Here is a 16,706-nt window from a genome sequence, read left to right on the forward strand (position 1 = left end):
GATACAAATAATTTTTGACTCATACGACGGCAAATTTAAACTTGATACATACAAGAAAATTACAAAATGACGAACACTTACGCCATACGACTGGCACTTTCAAATAAACGTGTTGACGACGTCGTATTCAACGTAAAGGCGTTCAACTGCACCAGAGAGAAGAGCATGGAACGTTGGGAAAATCGTAAAAGCGTTAGAAACATAATTAACTGACAGCCATTTAAAAGCCATTGTCAGTGTCAATCTACGCAACAATAAAAAGTTGAGCGTGCTGTCCTGACATACATTTAAACTGTTTACATCCTAAAACAGGTTATTTTGGTGTCTAAGACGCTAAGTAATGTACAGACGACCATCGTTCGATTAAAAATAACACCGAACCTCTGAAAGTATATCCTTCAGTCATGATGGATATACTACGGCAACGTCTTAGCCTTATACGGTTTACAAGAAACATATCGATCGGCAGTGGCTGCATCGCTAAAAGCATGCTTATCAAATACCGTTATCAATGAATCTGTTAGGTAAAATACATCAGTGATGTACTCGACAGTATTCTATAGCTTTCCCCGAGCAATCGAGCATGCGTCATTCATTGATTTTAAACCGTCGTTCAGACTCATAACTCATAAGGCTTCGGCGGCCGTAAATACTTACCTAGGTTTATTTCAACAAGACACAACAAAGGAGACCTATTGAGGCTAGTAACGTGTCGTGAACACCGAATACAGAAATACTTGATTTATCTTATCTGATCTGAACACAGCGTAGCAAGTTGGAGTAACTTTTCCACTTCGCTGACCTTAATACACGAAGCTCACAAGAGCTGTTTTGTTGTCTAACGGTCGCGTGTCTGTCTGCTTCTTTCACGAAACGTAGGTTGCAGCAAATGATATTCTAATCTCGGTTACTCTATTTCTCTGAAATCATAACAGTATGGCCATCTTCAGTACAGTATTATGCTATGACTATGCACCTTGGCACCCATACAGGGTAATTCGCAAGCATTCTAGCAAAAGCAAACAAAGTTTCAAGTCTTTCGGGTATGGACGTTATTGAAATTGTAGTAAGCTATCAATAGAAATATTCAATGTACATAAACCTTTACAAAGTCACTAGCCTACCTCGCAATCTACAAAGCACAAAATACCAGAAAACATCTCTTGCTTTCACAGCTCAAAGAATCCCTTGAGAACTTCCGGGTATCGAACCACTGAATAGGGGGTTTAGAGTATAATAACGTGACAAATACCAACGTAATTGCGCAACTTGATCTAACGCTAACAATCCACCCCTACATTTTCGCACCGACAATACGAAAGCAAACCACGCAGACGCAAAAAGTACTGCTGGGGAGACAGAGAGAGAGGGAGAGATAGAGAGAAAAGTGAAGAAAGCGAGGAATGATACATAACAAAGCTGAGGTATCTGCGGAACCATTATCTTTATGTCTGTTGATATTTTCTCCTTTTCTAGAGGTCCACTCAAGCGTGACAAATACGTTTGAACCATGGATATCTTATATTTAAGTTGTAATATATAAGTTGTTGGTATGTATAGATTATAGAATGTCTATGGTTCGAACCCACCTTGCTGAAGTAGAAACTATCGAACAAAGTTGTGCCGTTTAACTCATTCGAACAAGTTCGGAATGAGATGTATAATGATTCTTGATTGAAATTTAACTGGAAAATAAATAGGTTAAGTATTTTCTAAACAAAATTACAATTATCATAACCTGTAAAGGCTTTCATATTGTTTAAAGTTCATTTGTATCTCATACTGTATCTCATATTCGTTTAATGCCATGGCTAAGTCATGTTTAAAAAATACTTTACAAGCACACCACCACTCAAAGGAAAAGACAAAAGGGAAAAATTTGCTATAAGTATTAAAAACATTTGTTAAAAATGTGGAGACCGAACGTTGAGGTTCCATCACTAAAATTTTGATTGTTGTCTGACATTTGTCTGACTGTATTTTACTTATACAGCAGCCTAATACGGTTTTCACTAAACCGTCAGTAGTATACCAGGTCTACCGTCAATTCAGGTAAAGGTCAGTTATTCGTCCTTTTTTCTGTTGCTATTGCATTGCATTACTGCTTGCGCGGTTGCTATAAGCACGCGTGGCGGAAACTGCAAATAAGTCGCATAAACATTCACGACAATAAAATCATCCTGATGCAACTGTTCCACATTAATCATTTATTTTTTCCTGATATTTTGCAAAACGTTTGGCTTGTGTTGTGAGAAAAATATTTTGATATATCGTGCCTTTACAGCAGTGAGATAAACGTGAGTTTAAGAGCAACAGCTGTTCCACTTGAAATGCACTACTCCAAAATCTACCTCAAGAGGCACAGGTTGCAGTATGCGTTATTCAAAATAATAGTATTAGCTTCAATTATTCTTGTCTTGAGTAAAATCTCTTTGAAAGGACGCAGGACCTTTACAACGAATATAACAGACAAGGTAAGTGCGTGAAAAAAAATGTTTCAAATATTAATAACTGCCAGTGAATGTGGTTGCCCATGACTTGCTATTTACGTATGGAGTTATCCATTGAGAATAAACAAAAGCATTGGTTAACCACCGTTTTCCTAAATGTATTCTTGCTACTTATATTCAAGGTTTGTGATAAACAGTAGCGGTTTAGGTCCAGGCAAAAATATCCTGCTTCTCTTTTGCATAAGTAGCCAGACGAAAAGTAACTTAACTCACCGGTAACAAACCCGGTTAAGTGGTTGATCGGTTCACTAATAACGTGTGAAGTTAATATAAGTGGAATGAAGACTAAAACCGAAATTGAAGTGAAATAAATGGCAACAAATGGTTGATAAAATCCATCAAAATTTAAAACAATTTATTTGCTAAACCATGTTGTATGATTTGAAGTCGTTTTGTTTCCAACTCATTGCTTTCGAATTTTGTTTCTTATATTCTTTTCTTTTACTTCTGGAATAATGGTACTTTTTGCTAAAGCAACTTCTTTATATTTCGATGAATTTTATCAAAATTTGGTTCGTTTTTTATTTGTTGAGAGGAAAAGACTGTTGACGTCACAAAAATTGAAGGCCGGCGTTTTTGAAAACTATTTTTAACCTAAAATTACAAAAATGATGTTAAAAATTTTGCATTGGGATAATGTGCGGCCACTTGTATTTGTTTAGTACGAAACTTACGATTTCCAAGAAGAATTGGTTCAAAAAGCAAGAGTACGATCAAATTGCAGGTTCAATAAGGGAATGACTTACGTGATATGTGACAGCTTGCCCTATACTGAAATACAGTGTAGTGATTCAAAGCGGAAAGCTAAAAGCCAGCATGAAACCGGGTTGGACTTTGTTGTTCCCAACATTATACATTTCATCTGGTTTGGAAACTATTTGGAAATAAGTCAGTTTTATCAGTTCTTGTCTTTACGGTCAGTTGCAAGTCTACAGCAGCCCGACGCAATATACATCCATCATAATACGGCAAACAATGGATCTGGTAAAGTACTTATTTAAAATGTATGTTAATCGTTAACTTTAACTGCATGGTTCTAAAACGGTTGGCTTTATGTTGCTGATTTCTGCCTCTTCCAGGATCTAACGTCATTTTGAATCGCATTGTAAAAGAAATTCCTTGCATTCACTTTGTACACCACGAAGAACCTGTTTCAATTTTTAACAACAAGGTGAATTTTTGAATATTGATATTTATTAATCTTTAGACTGAATTTTTTGTTATTTAATATAACTTTGGAACCGGAGCATCTGATTCTGTATCAAATGTTCTTTGATAATCTTGTCTTCGCTCAGGACAATACAAGCGTGCGGAATAGCTTATATGCCCGACCAATTTTCAAACCAGGATATTGATCATTTCCTTAATTGCAAGTCAGGCAACTTAATCGCCGGCAATTGATAGTGGCTCATAGTTAACACGACATTCTTTGCGTTCCAGCGTGTAAGGATAAAGATTTATACAGATTATTCGCTTTATTAAAGATTTCAACTCATCTTTTGCGTTCTGACGTAGCACGCCTACAAATTTTACTCAAGCACGGCGGGGTGTATTTGGATCTTGACGTGATCACGTTGAAACAATTCGATCCGCTGCGTGTTTATTCCACGACCTTTGGACGGTTAGTATAAGATTTTCAAAGTTAATTGAATGGGCTACTGTACATGATCATAAACATCAAAGAAAGTTATACCACACGGACCACTAGCTTTAAGATGATATAGGAGTTATGATCTGTGGTTTCGTCATGAGTAGAATCATTGCATGGTCTGTTAACATTCCGGTCTCTGATTTTGGCAATTATGCAGACGACTTATTTAGAAATATAAATTATCTAAAATCTATTTATTTACAATTTACATGAACATGCAAAAATAAAACTATTAAAATGTTTTATCAAAAAAATGAAAAATTGTTTTGTTTTTGTTATAGGTCTGTGTCAAATAAAATCAGCAACGGAATAATCTTATCTGAGAAAAAAGCTCCTTTCATTGAAGCCTGGTACAACGAGTATAAAAATTATAAGGAAGGAATAAAGTCTTACGCTTATTGGGGCGTTAATATCCCAATGCAACTCTATCGAAAATATCCCCAGCTGCGGGCCCACATGGAGGAATCATCCATTAATCGTCCTAACCCATGGGTGGACGGTTGGGACGCTACATCCACTGCTCAACTGGATATTTCCGACAATTATTTCCTACATGTCCACCCTTCTTATTTTTCGGACAAAGGCGGTTCCAGTATGTTGGGTTGGTCCGAGGATCGGCTCCGAACTTTGGATACCGTGTACGGGACGGCTGCTAGAATAGCTCTTTTCGGTTCGCCGGAGTTGGTGTTTTTAACCGGGGAAGAACCGTTCCAGATGTGGCCGAAACGAAGGTTTCGGTCTTTTAATCTGCTGACCACCGAAGATAAAGAAGTATTGAAACCAGGTGTGAAAACTTGAGAAAGGAGGACGGCTTCGAAAAAACAGGGGAACTACACAATTAAAATTTTAGGATATTTTTTTCTTACTTTGTGTTGTGCTTGTATACCGTTGGATTAATTACTTGGTCTGTTTCTCTAATCAATGTTCGTTGACAAAAAGGAAAGGAAAGGTTTGTCTATGAAAAGCACCGCTGTTTGTAAAAAAACGTTTGCCCGAATCTTTAGTGACCCAGTAAGACAGATATAATGACGAACCGTTTAATTACACTGCATGCAAATCATGGAAGTTCATTTGTATATTAACACTATGCAGCCATAGCGCACACTTGCGTTAGGCACCTGTTTCAAAGTGAATTTCATCTAAATGATCGGTCTCTGAACTCAATATGGCTTTTAGCTTAGCCTACCGTGTCTAACCAAAAAAATTATCCAGCAAGTCGAAAAGGAGTAACAGAGTTGCGTCGAATCGGGCACAAATCCGAGCATCAAGTACAAGTATTGGCCATTTCAGCTTCTTCTTACAAATAGAAAGAACTTTGCAAGCAAATTTGAAGCGATTCCTCTCTTTTGCATAAAGTAAATAAACACTAAGCGTTGTAGTTTTCGGTTGTTCGTTTAATGTAAAGGATTTACTGTGAAAATTTTTCGTATGATAGAAAAACGAGTGGATTCTTTTGTGATCACAAGTCTAAACATACAGCTTCCTAACTCATCAAGATTACCTTACTGAGCGGAATGGGCAAAGTTAGCAGATTCAGTTTCGAATCCAATTCACTAGAATATTAAAACATATGTTATATTAGTATTCTTAAGAATCTACGCGTTCGAATTGGCATTACATCAAATCTATGCTCGCCTAAAGAAGCTCTCTCACGGTTATATGTCGTGATTATTACTTGCTTGATAAAAGAATGACAAATTTAGCCTCGACAAAACTGGAGTATGAGACGTTAAAGATACCCAGAAAACATCTTTATTGAAAACCATATGCACTAAATTGTTACGGAAACACAGCAAGTATACCTAGTGGACATCCAGTGGCTAACTTGAAGATTTTAGCAAACAGCGTCACCATGTGGTTATACATGTTATCAATAATACGATGTCTCTTGGGTTAGGAGCCGGTATTTAGTAGATCGGGCACCAGATAACTGGATACTGGCTTTCCGGTTAAAATCCGCGAATCACACACATGCCAGCATGGAACATAACTATGTCGCTTCATTGGATTGTGAAGAAATGCTTTATGGACCTTGGTTTGTTGGTTTCTGAAAATTATTATTGATTGTCAAATACATTGAAAGTATTATGATATAGTTTAGTCAGCTGTTTCGTTAAATTTCAAAATCTGCTGATAGTTTCTGTGAAAATATTTGAGTAGCAAACAAATGTCAGTCATTTTCGTATACTCAGGCTACTACTCGTATACTATTCTCGTATACTATACTCGTATACTCTTTGTAGATGAAATCTTCACTATATGCATTTAAACATTCATAGAATATTCTAAAAAACATTTAGCTTAAAACCGGGATGCGTAAGTTAACTTATAACCTGTAAAATAGAATGAATTGCTTTTCATGCTTTAAAATTTTAGGATTTTGCCAACTCGAGTGAAGTGATGTTGAAGCAATGTCTCCAAAAATCCCAGATATCTGTTTCGAAAGATGTTGGGCTCCATCCACCTCCATATCAAGGTGATCTTCTCGATGCTCGGTGTGGTTGAGGAGCACTTGATCTCGAGTCCTGTGCAGTTTCACCTGCAAAAAGTGAAATAATTATGAATTTTTAGGTGTTAACGAAATTTTTAACGACAAAATTCAAAATTTCTCAATTCGTTAAGCCTAGACGCTACGAATTGCAGATATGTTCATATGAAGGTTAAAATTTTACTATAATCTTCGGTTAATAACTAATAAAATATTTTTTGCGTCAAAGATAAATTTATTTTCATGTAGAAGTTTTGTTTCGTGACCAATTATAAAAAGACTTATGGTCTCTCTATCGATGAAGTTTTAACTTTGGGTCCCTTAGTAACGATATACAGCTTACGCTCACTATCATAAGTACATTAACTTTTTTACTCACGATGAATGTCACTTTTTCTGGAAGAGTCAAGTTAACATAAGAGTACATTTTTCCTACTCCATATATTGAAAATTTAATTTCAATTTCATTGAGAAGAAAAAAGTCATCGGAAGCATCTATGGTATATTCATGGCTTTTCTTTGTGTTGGTGTTATTCACAATGGTAACGTTGTGGGGCGAAACCTGCGTATATTTAAAAACATGCTTAAAAAACTATTGAAAATAAATACATCAGCTCAAATAACCTTTATAGTAGTACCAGCATCACTGCGTACCAGGAATGATAATTTGACCCGTGTGAAAATAAAGCTTAACCGCTGGAAATACGTTTCCGGTGCCTTGTTTGGGAAATTAGTTTTGTGAATTTCATCCGTTAGTCCGCTAGGAGGAGCTCTTACTATGAAACCATTCACCGTCACACCTAGTTTTGAATCGTGTAAAATTCTGTAAACCTATGTAATGTATAAATAACATTGTTAATGACATGTTTAAGGCTTCGTTTTCATAAACAGCGTTGGTTATTGTATTTTTGCATGTTTTTGTTTACCTTATTAGGTATTCCACCAAGTGTGAAACAAACTTTTATTTTCTGATTAAGTCGAACAATAAAATGTGGGTCACCCTGCAAAGTTTTAAAATATGAGTCAGACAATATATTTCGATAAATTGGTTTTCTTGAGTTGACACACATCGAACCTCAAATATCCAGGGTAAGACGTCACCAGAATTGACAGGTAAACCAGGAAAGTTTGGCGATCGCGGTTGTACGTGCGTCGGCAGCCTCGAATTATTTTTCTCCACTATGAGAATTGTCATGTTGGTGACTAAAGAATATCTATCAGAGTATAAAGAAGAGCTTTCCGTTTTGAAAGAAGACACGATAACAGTTTAATTCACTAAAACGTTTGAAGTGACATATTTTCCTTTGCTTTATAAAATCGTTATCTTTGTTACCTGATCGAAAGTTCAGTGGCTTCACGTCGGTAATTTTTCTTTTCCTCTGCGGTTAATGTTGATCTCATGTACCGCGAAATATCACGCAGCCGCAATATAGCATAGAAGCGTTCCGCTAAATTTTCTTTTTTATCCTCTGTAGCGTCGGGTATTACACAGTCTTGAATTGGGCACACTTCTAGCTCGTATGTCATGTTTTTTTTGTCTTTGTCTGTCTTTCCTTTGCAAGCAGAAAATCGCGGTTTAATTTCGTAATTTTTGTAAATCTAGCCTAAATGCTTTTTCATGGTGGTTTTATTCTGTACCTAACGCAAAGTAAATTAGCACAGCATTTCTATGTTTAGCACAACGTTAGCAAAACGGTTATAACTAGGGCAACCAAAAGTCAATATGGTCAATTTTTTTTAACCTGCTCAGAATGCTATCAAACAAGCACAAAACAAATTTCAGCTTTGTACAACGTGTAGTATAGAAGTTATTAGGTCAATATAAAGTCAAAATGTTACGTTAGATCAAAATACGGTCAAATTGTTTCTTTTAGGTCAAAATCTATTAAACTTGTAATTTTGTAACCATTTTATAATGTTATTCTTCCCTTTTTCTCTTTTCTTGTACCGCAAACAATTCCAGTGCCCCAAATTATACTTAGAACCAAAGCCACAAAGAGAGGGAAGGCCTTTCAGCGCGTCTGGTGACGTCACGATGTGAAGGCATTGCATTTGAAACTGCAAGTTGTCAATCTTAATACGCGAAAAACGAAAAAAGTCAACACTAGAAAAGCGTTTTGTCAATTTTAAATGCAGCTTTAGATTAGAAAGTTGCTGTAGACAGTGTAGAGACTATCAGTATAGCGTTTTTTAGTTAGCAACATGCCAGATTTTTGATTTTAAAATGCAAGAACAATCATAGCATAGTGAGCTTTACAATACGCAAGTTATTACTTCTCTAGGTGGCATTGGTAGATCTAAGTTGCCGACAATTTCTTTCGTTTATTATGTCACAATCGCCACACTCACACACCGAAGCAAAATTCGATTGAAATGTTGATGCGATATTGCGCTGATTGTTGCAATTAGACTGAAGCAAGCGACTGGATAGGTTTTTGTTGACATATTGTGCAAGTATTTTAGATGCCACAATAGTTTTGTTTTTTCAGATATTTTAGAATTAGATCATGCCTAGATCATTTTTTTAGGTCAAAATAAGGTCAAAATTTGCAAATTTTAAGGTCAAAATTTAAACTTTTTAGGTCAAAAAACTGGTTGCCCTAGTTATAACCTATTCTCTTTAAATCTGCATTTACTTGACGTTTCAACTATATAAATTAAATAATTCTTTTATAATAATGCTCTTACCAGTAGCAATTAAAGAAACGATATCACCGGTAGCGGGCATACGAGAGGTGCCTTCTATTTTACCAGCAACAACGATTTCTCCTCCTCTTCGTAACACGCTGTGGAAAAGTTTGGTGGACAGTGTGGCAATATTTGGCCGGTATGTGAGTTTAACGTCGAATAAAATTGGAGCAATCAAAGTTTTAGTCAAAAACTTTTGAATCTGTTGCGGTATAACCATGCGTTACAGTAATAAGTTTCTTAATATGAACATCGAAGGCTGTAGTGTAAATGAATAGTAACTAGGCTATAAATAACCCGCAGGTTATAAATAGTGACATTTCAATCAAGATTATCGTTGATTTTTTATGGCAACATTTTATGAAATTACTTGAATGGAAGCGTCTGCTTTTTCAGAGATATGACCCCAGATGCCTTTGTTCTTTTTTGCTAATTCTTGCAAAAATCCAGAGTCAACATGCTTTCCAAATCCAATTGCTATGATTCCGTAACTTGAAAGAAAAACGTAATCAGGAAAAAAATACTTTTTGTAGACTGATTTGTCTATACAACAAACTTTTGTATTGCGTGATACTTTTTATAAACATTAGAAATATAAAAAATGTAACAAAATTAATCGAAATATTCTTTCTCAATATATTACGTGTATAAATACTATGTTTGTCACCAAGCATAATTTCAACAACAAGCGTTTGAGTTGTTGATATTAAGTCTGTCTTGAGAAAATCAATTTTCAAAAAACATTTTGTTGTACCCTTGATTGTTCTTCTTCTCAACATTTTTTAAAATAACATCAGTTGACCTCGCTCCAACAGTGGGTTGACCATCTGTGAGAAATATTATGAAGTCTAGGAATGGATTCACCTTACTCGAATCTTCTTTGTTATCTGTAATGTTTTTAATTTTTATGCAGAAGCAAAAACGTCGGTATATGTAGCTCTCGCTGGTATAAGATTAATGAAATCTTTACTCTAATTACTTTATTTTTATTTTAACATCTCACAAAAAGAACACCTGCTATTTTACAATCCAATAAATCCAAATATAATCACATTTTTTATTTGCTTTTTTAATTCTTGCAAGAGTATTTCTCCTAGGTAATATCGACGATAACCCTGATAGCTATTATATAATAATTACATGTTAATTGTTTAATAAAAACATAGACCATAAACGGAAAAAACATCCAAATAAATTTACCTCAAAATTTTAAAAGCTTGATTATTTATACCGCTCTTATTTATTGGTCAAACCGCATGAATAAGCTATGCATAGCTTGCAATGAAAATTTGACCAGATTTCAAAGAATAATCTTTCAACGAACCTCTCTGTAATAGGTCAAGCGCGGTAACAATTGCTTCATTAATATTGGTGGCTCCTTCCGGGTCTATGGCGGAAATATAGCGCCTCGCTGAAATTAAGTTTCCTGCTGTTGCACGAACTAAACCTACGTCAGTTTTCCAAACACGTGCTACTGACTCGAACAGAACGATGTTGAAAGAATCCTATTAACATAAACACTTTGATTTACCTCGGAGAAAATAAATTAACATTGTCACCATATTCAACACCATAACAACACATGTTTGTAAACAAAAATCTCGTTGTCATAAAGGCATGTTTTTACTGTATCTGCAAAATAAATTTGTAACTATAATTTATTAGCTTTGGGTTAAGAATTCATGCATATGATTTTAAATATAATTTGCCAAAAAGACAGCATAAAGCATGTAAGTATAGGCGCAAAAACAAATTTTTTATCGAAATATTTGAGCAAATTTTGCACGGATTTTGGCTGTAAGTGCCGAAGTTATTATTCGCAAACAAATAAATGTTACGAACACGATAATAAGCTTTTCTTTCGGTCTAGAATGCCACTCCGTATACCTTGTTGCCCAGAGTTTGTAAGATATTTGACACCGCTGATCTAACTTGTTGAATCTTACGGCCAGCCATTGAACCAGAGATGTCAAGAACGAAAATGACTTTTCGCGGCAAAGCCGGGAGGTTTGGGGAAAATTTATGAATAAAATACCTTTTTGAATAAAAATATCATTCTTATGAATAATTATCTGAACTTATTTGCTAATTTTGTAATTTAATAGCATTGAGTAACTCTGAGAAAATAGAACATTTTAACCCCAGCAAAAAAGCAAAAGATATTTACAGTATAGCGTGCTATAATGTCTTCTGATATTGTTCTGGTAAATGCAAAGGGATTCAAATATACAGTAGACAAAAATATTCAACTTACCCTCGCTCGTCGACAAATACACACCCGCTTTCAGCAGTTCTTTCTGTATCATATTCGACGTAAATTTCACTTTTCCAAAGCGGATTGTTGTGTTTTCCAACAGAACGGAATGTGATATGGGAAAAATTTCTGAGTATAAACTTTAATCTATAACTTTACGAGCCTTTCGCAATATAAACAAAAAATTGCTAAGTTTAAACTCTCTTTAACGCACATACAACCAAACTACTGCATGTATTGCTTTCATGACCAAGGCTTGTAGAATAATCAGACAATAAGCAAACAATAATGGAAAACAAAGATTTAGGTTTTCTAAAATTTGCTCTTATTTGCATCTGTAAACTTAAACAAGTTTTTAAATCTGAACTGATTTAAAAGTGAAATTTTTAACATTCAAAAAGTTTGCAACATTTGCAAAATTTACCCTTTTTTCTCCAAAACAGTTCCATGTAGAATATCCATTTCGCTGAATATACTTGGCGTTGGGGTGCGAAGAAATTTTGTATTTACGTTTGTGCAAACGTAAACATCTGCTATTAAGCTATTCACCAGATTTTCCCTCAGAAAAATCCCCTTGTAGAGGTATCTGAAAAAATTAACATATTTGTTTTTAACGGTTGTTTGCGTAATTCAACGAATATCATTTCTGCAATTATTTCAATATTTCTGTGCTTGGATTAAATTACTACAGTTTATTTGTTCATATAGATACTGTACACTACATAGCCTACACACGTTACGTGAACATTTATTTCCGTACTTATTATGTCTCTTTCAAAATGTTATTGTGCGGTACTAAACTGTTTGCTCTAATTTTAACTTGAAAATGAACCAAACTTCACTCGTTGTCTTGGGATGAATGGTTTTTGAGGTGTCTCTTGTGATAAAATTCTTTCAAATCTTTATAATCATGATACGCTAATTTTATTGTTTTTCAAAATGCATAACGTATACCCCAAAAAAATACATGATACTTATCGAGTGTCAACTTGAAACAAGTTTTCTACCAATGCAAGTCAATATGAAACACTAAGAGTGGAACGTTCTGTATGTTACTAGACTAGAGCAAAGCGCTATTTTGAGCTATTTTACTTCTTCTGATATAACTTTATATCTTGTGTATACCTTATATCTTGACTTTATGCGGGACGAAAAGGAACAATTTATAATACCTTTCGATATGGCAACTGTATTGGTTTGGAATCAATCATTTCATTTCCCACTTGATTTCTTGAATAATTATATCACAATTATAAGTTTATCTGCTCTACAATATATAGTCACTGAAATAAATTTCATGACTACAAAATTATGTCTGACCGTCCTTGTAATCGTCTGGCACAGCCCGCCCTAAACACCGATTTCACAAACTAGACTACATATAGCCTATGTGTCCTATTTGTGTTCGTTCAGAGTGACAACATGTTTTGTAGCGATTAATTAACAACCAGTCGGTAATTAATTGATAATTAACCTTGATTGACTGCGAAAGAGGACGTGAGAATATTTAAGCTTAAATTGAATCCCAGTATTAGGCTGCATTCTGTAAATCATCTCAAATTTTCGAAGAACTTCGCCAGACTCAGGATGAGTTTTCTTCTTCAACTGATGAACCTTGTTAGAAAATTTATTGAGGTGGAGAATGAAAGTGAATTCAAGAAAATACGAAAACAAGTTTTACGCTTAATACAAATTAAGTTGCACCAAAGCATCTGTTGCAAGCGGATTGCAAAGAATTACAATCGCGTATTACCAAAATCAGTAATTTTTTACTTATAGGTTATACATGTGCAAAATATGTACCGGGTGATCCTCGTAAATTGTAGGTAAGGAATGCTTAGTCATCAATCTTCCGGGTATATAGGTATTGTTTATTTTGATACTGAAGTAACTTATCAAAGCTTTTTCTGGCAGAATGTGTAAAAATGAAACCTGCAACCAATATGGCGCTGAGATTAAATCATAAGCGTGGTACGGTATCGCCACCAATGAATAAAAAGACATTTCTGTAACGATTAAATTATTCACCAAATACGGAACACCGTTGGTGTATAGCTCAAGCTGCTGAAATTACTTCGTGAACGAATCAACAAGTTAATGGACAATGTTATGAGGTTTTATACTTTAAAAATTAATGAGGTCTTACCGTTCTTGTGATGTTACTATCATTAATCACGTCACTTGTAACGCATGTGTCAACTAAACCGGAATGAATGAATGAAGTAATCTTGATGTCGGTGAAAAGAACTTGATGAAAAACATAACGTGTCATCGCATAAACAACGTAGCAGTGAGGCTTGTATCTGTTTGTAATGATTACTATCTGTATGGAACATCTCGATTGAAAAATCATATGAAATAGTCAATGCAAATCTCTCCAATACTCTAATGTAGCCTACTGGTTTTATATGCGTGGTAAATGAAATTACAGGCCTTTGTTCAAATGCTTTGAGGTCATGGATTTAACTTCTGTAATTTACTAAATTTGAAACAGTGAATTTGGCTCTTCCCAACTTATCTTAAAGCGTAATGCAAAATTATGTTTTGATGCATTAGGAAATCGCGCGTGTAAGACACTTTAATTGTGACGGTTTTACAGAAACTTAGGAGCTACAAGGGCTGAGCTACTACAGTGTTTCTCCGGAAATAAGACAGGGCTTATATTATTTTTCGCTTAAAAATGTGACACTAGGACTTATTTTAAGGGATGTCTTTTTATTTTCATTTATTAAAAACAAAGTTGAGAATTATGTTTATTCAAAAATGATCATATCATCGTCCCCTGTAATGTCTTGGATGTCACTAGGTTCCAAAGTTCCAACGAAGTTTTCATTTAACTGTATTTCCTGCCGAATTTTTGCACATACTCTTTCGTGTTGAGCAATAAAGGTTTCATCGCTCTATTGACTAGGTCTTATTTTAAAGGTAGGGTTTATATTTAAATCATTATCGAAATTCAGGCCAGGTGTTATTTTTAGGGTAGGTCTTATTTTCGGAGAAATACGGTAGTCAGGTTGCTTTGACTCAAGATTTTCTTATAAAATATGAGCTTACACGTTTTTAAGTAAATGGTGTCAAAGAAGCTAATAAAAAACATTGGTAAAAAGACTGTTGAAACATTTCACTTAATTTCTGCCATGTATATAATATAAGGCTTATTACAATTACAAATACACTATATCATTGTCCAATAAATGAAAAATAAAACAATGAAACATTCGGTTATGACCTACCTGTCCTGTAAGATATGTTAAAACCGCGATACGACACACTACCATCCGTAGTAAATGACACCAAGAGCTTTCTTCGAGATGAGACGATTGAGTTTGTGTCAACTTCTCGCCCATGAAACGTTGCCAACAACATAGATTCCAAACTGTCACCATCGCGAATCTTCATAGCCATAAACGAGGACAAACAAAAATTTCTGACTTGTCTTGCCAAAGAAATAAAATCAGAAATTACACGTTTATCTACTATACGTAGCACTGGGCTAATCTTTGCGCAAGAAATAGAAATTCGCAAAAAACACACGCTACGCTTCACCTGTACAATATCAAAGTCTTTCTCGGTATCAAAACCCAATAGTTTGAGCTCTACTTGGTCGGAGGTAGACGAAGTTATCATCCAAACGGTGCTTGCATTATTGGGATAGTTGCGTGGATAATTTTGCGAAGCGAATGATTCGGTTTTTGGCGACGCGCTCAAATAGACGAACACATTCTTTGCTTCGGCCGAAAAAGCTAAATCATTAGTTGTTAGTTTAGTTTAGTTTAGTTTAAATTTCCATTATATGTTTAAACTAAATGATTCAAACAACTTAATTTAAAATTAAGCTGTCAATAAAAATTGTTACAGTTTAATTCAAAACCTTCAATTTTTAATAGCTAGTTACAATTGAAGTGGAAATTCGTTTCGAATAAGCAAACATCTAATTCAGAAAAAAAATATTTATAAAGAACACGGGGAAAACTTAGATAATATATACGAGTATATATGCATTATCTGCCTATATCTGTTTTTATGTATATCTATGTTTATGTTATGTGTTATGTTATATGTTATGTTATATATGTTATGCTACATGTTATGTTATATGTTATGTTATATGTTAAGTTATATCTACCTATACAGCAGAGTAGGCCTTAAAATATCACATCCGTTAGGTAATTTAAAAAATTGAACAAACACAAGTTCTTAGAATTGCTTGCTTACCTTTTAAGATACAAGTAATGATTGCCAAATATGTTAGACTAAAAACCATGCTGTATACTTTCACTTATATTTCGTTTTATGCAAAAAAACAAACTCCAATAGGCCTAAACGTAATAACAAAACTTCAATACATATAATACATGTCTCTGTTCACTGCTCAGCTGGTCGGTTTTGCTTGAGAGCAAGTGATTTCGTCAAAAGTCACCTGCGAAATGACATTTTTGCAAGAAATTTGATTTTCTGATGATCTGAATCTGATGATATCAGCGCCAGCGGGCTGATATGACCAGTAAAAATGACATATAATCATTTAATGAATCAATGGCGCCGTTAAAGTTGTTTTAAAGTGTAAAGCAACCGGCGAACCGACGTAGAGGACATATCACATGGCAGATAACTTCGTTATTCTATATAGCCTACGTGAATTTAGTCAAATGCAAACGTCATTTTGTGAAATATCATTCAACAAACTACCAACCCCAAAAGCATGTTCGAGAAAAACTGTGGAAAATATAAGTTAAACTTTATAATGTTAATAAGTATAAGTTTAGCATTAACCAAGTAACAATCCGTTAAAAATTAACAAAACAAAATGTTTTAAACTTGAAAATACTATGTATGAGAATTAACTTACAGACCGACGCTTGAATACATAATTTACAGAAAAAAGTTGAAAATTTTCCAAGTCATTTAATTTCGGTAAGTTCCTAAAGTAGGCTTGGGAAGGCGAGAACTGCGTAGACCAACTTTTGTTTTTTCCCAATACTTATAACGACAATCAACTACAGTTGAACTTTGCTTCAACTTTTCCTTATTCCGTTATTTATTTCAACAGTTTAATTAAAAGACTGATTACTCGAAAAATTTTCCATGAGGCTCTCTGAAATTTTGCATGCCAAT

General features: G+C 34.6%; 2 protein-coding genes across 7 annotated transcripts; one reads left to right on the forward strand and one right to left on the reverse strand.

Annotated features, from left to right (window-relative positions):
* Positions 1-2,207: 2,207 nt before the first annotated feature.
* LOC143465150 (uncharacterized) lies at positions 2,208-5,486 on the forward strand. The gene is made up of 5 exons (XM_076963327.1): positions 2,208-2,474; positions 3,173-3,494; positions 3,590-3,681; positions 3,995-4,131; positions 4,443-5,486. The coding sequence occupies exons 1-5, from the start codon at positions 2,331-2,333 to the stop codon at positions 4,957-4,959; spliced, it is 1,212 nt and encodes a 403-aa protein (XP_076819442.1). The 5' UTR covers positions 2,208-2,330; the 3' UTR covers positions 4,960-5,486.
* Positions 5,424-16,682, reverse strand: LOC143465146 (inter-alpha-trypsin inhibitor heavy chain H3-like). Of its 6 annotated transcripts, XR_013118585.1 has the most exons (22): positions 15,807-16,308; positions 15,138-15,334; positions 14,825-14,984; positions 13,738-13,838; positions 13,395-13,523; positions 13,066-13,205; positions 12,016-12,177; positions 11,592-11,720; positions 11,225-11,372; positions 10,662-10,842; positions 10,092-10,224; positions 9,708-9,828; positions 9,338-9,539; positions 7,983-8,202; positions 7,725-7,863; positions 7,576-7,650; positions 7,304-7,480; positions 7,029-7,211; positions 6,495-6,700; positions 5,964-6,208; positions 5,663-5,714; positions 5,424-5,504 (listed from the first exon to the last, which is right to left on the reverse strand). XR_013118585.1 is itself a non-coding variant. In XM_076963321.1 (20 exons), the coding sequence occupies exons 2-20, from the start codon at positions 15,216-15,218 to the stop codon at positions 6,055-6,057; spliced, it is 2,841 nt and encodes a 946-aa protein (XP_076819436.1). In that variant the 5' UTR covers positions 15,219-15,334; positions 16,441-16,682; the 3' UTR covers positions 5,898-6,054. The 6 variants fall into 6 exon arrangements, 5 of the variants coding, with proteins under 5 accessions (XP_076819436.1, XP_076819435.1, XP_076819434.1 ...); XM_076963321.1 differs by lacking the exons at positions 5,424-5,504; positions 5,663-5,714; positions 15,807-16,308 and adding an exon at positions 16,441-16,682 and having other exon boundaries at positions 5,898-6,208; XM_076963320.1 differs by lacking the exons at positions 5,424-5,504; positions 5,663-5,714 and having other exon boundaries at positions 5,898-6,208; positions 8,055-8,202.
* Between the last annotated feature and the right edge of the window lie 24 nt (positions 16,683-16,706).

The sequence above is a fragment of the Clavelina lepadiformis genome, chromosome 7 (assembly GCF_947623445.1).
Source record: "Clavelina lepadiformis chromosome 7, kaClaLepa1.1, whole genome shotgun sequence".
NCBI classification, from domain to species: domain Eukaryota; kingdom Metazoa; phylum Chordata; class Ascidiacea; order Aplousobranchia; family Clavelinidae; genus Clavelina; species Clavelina lepadiformis.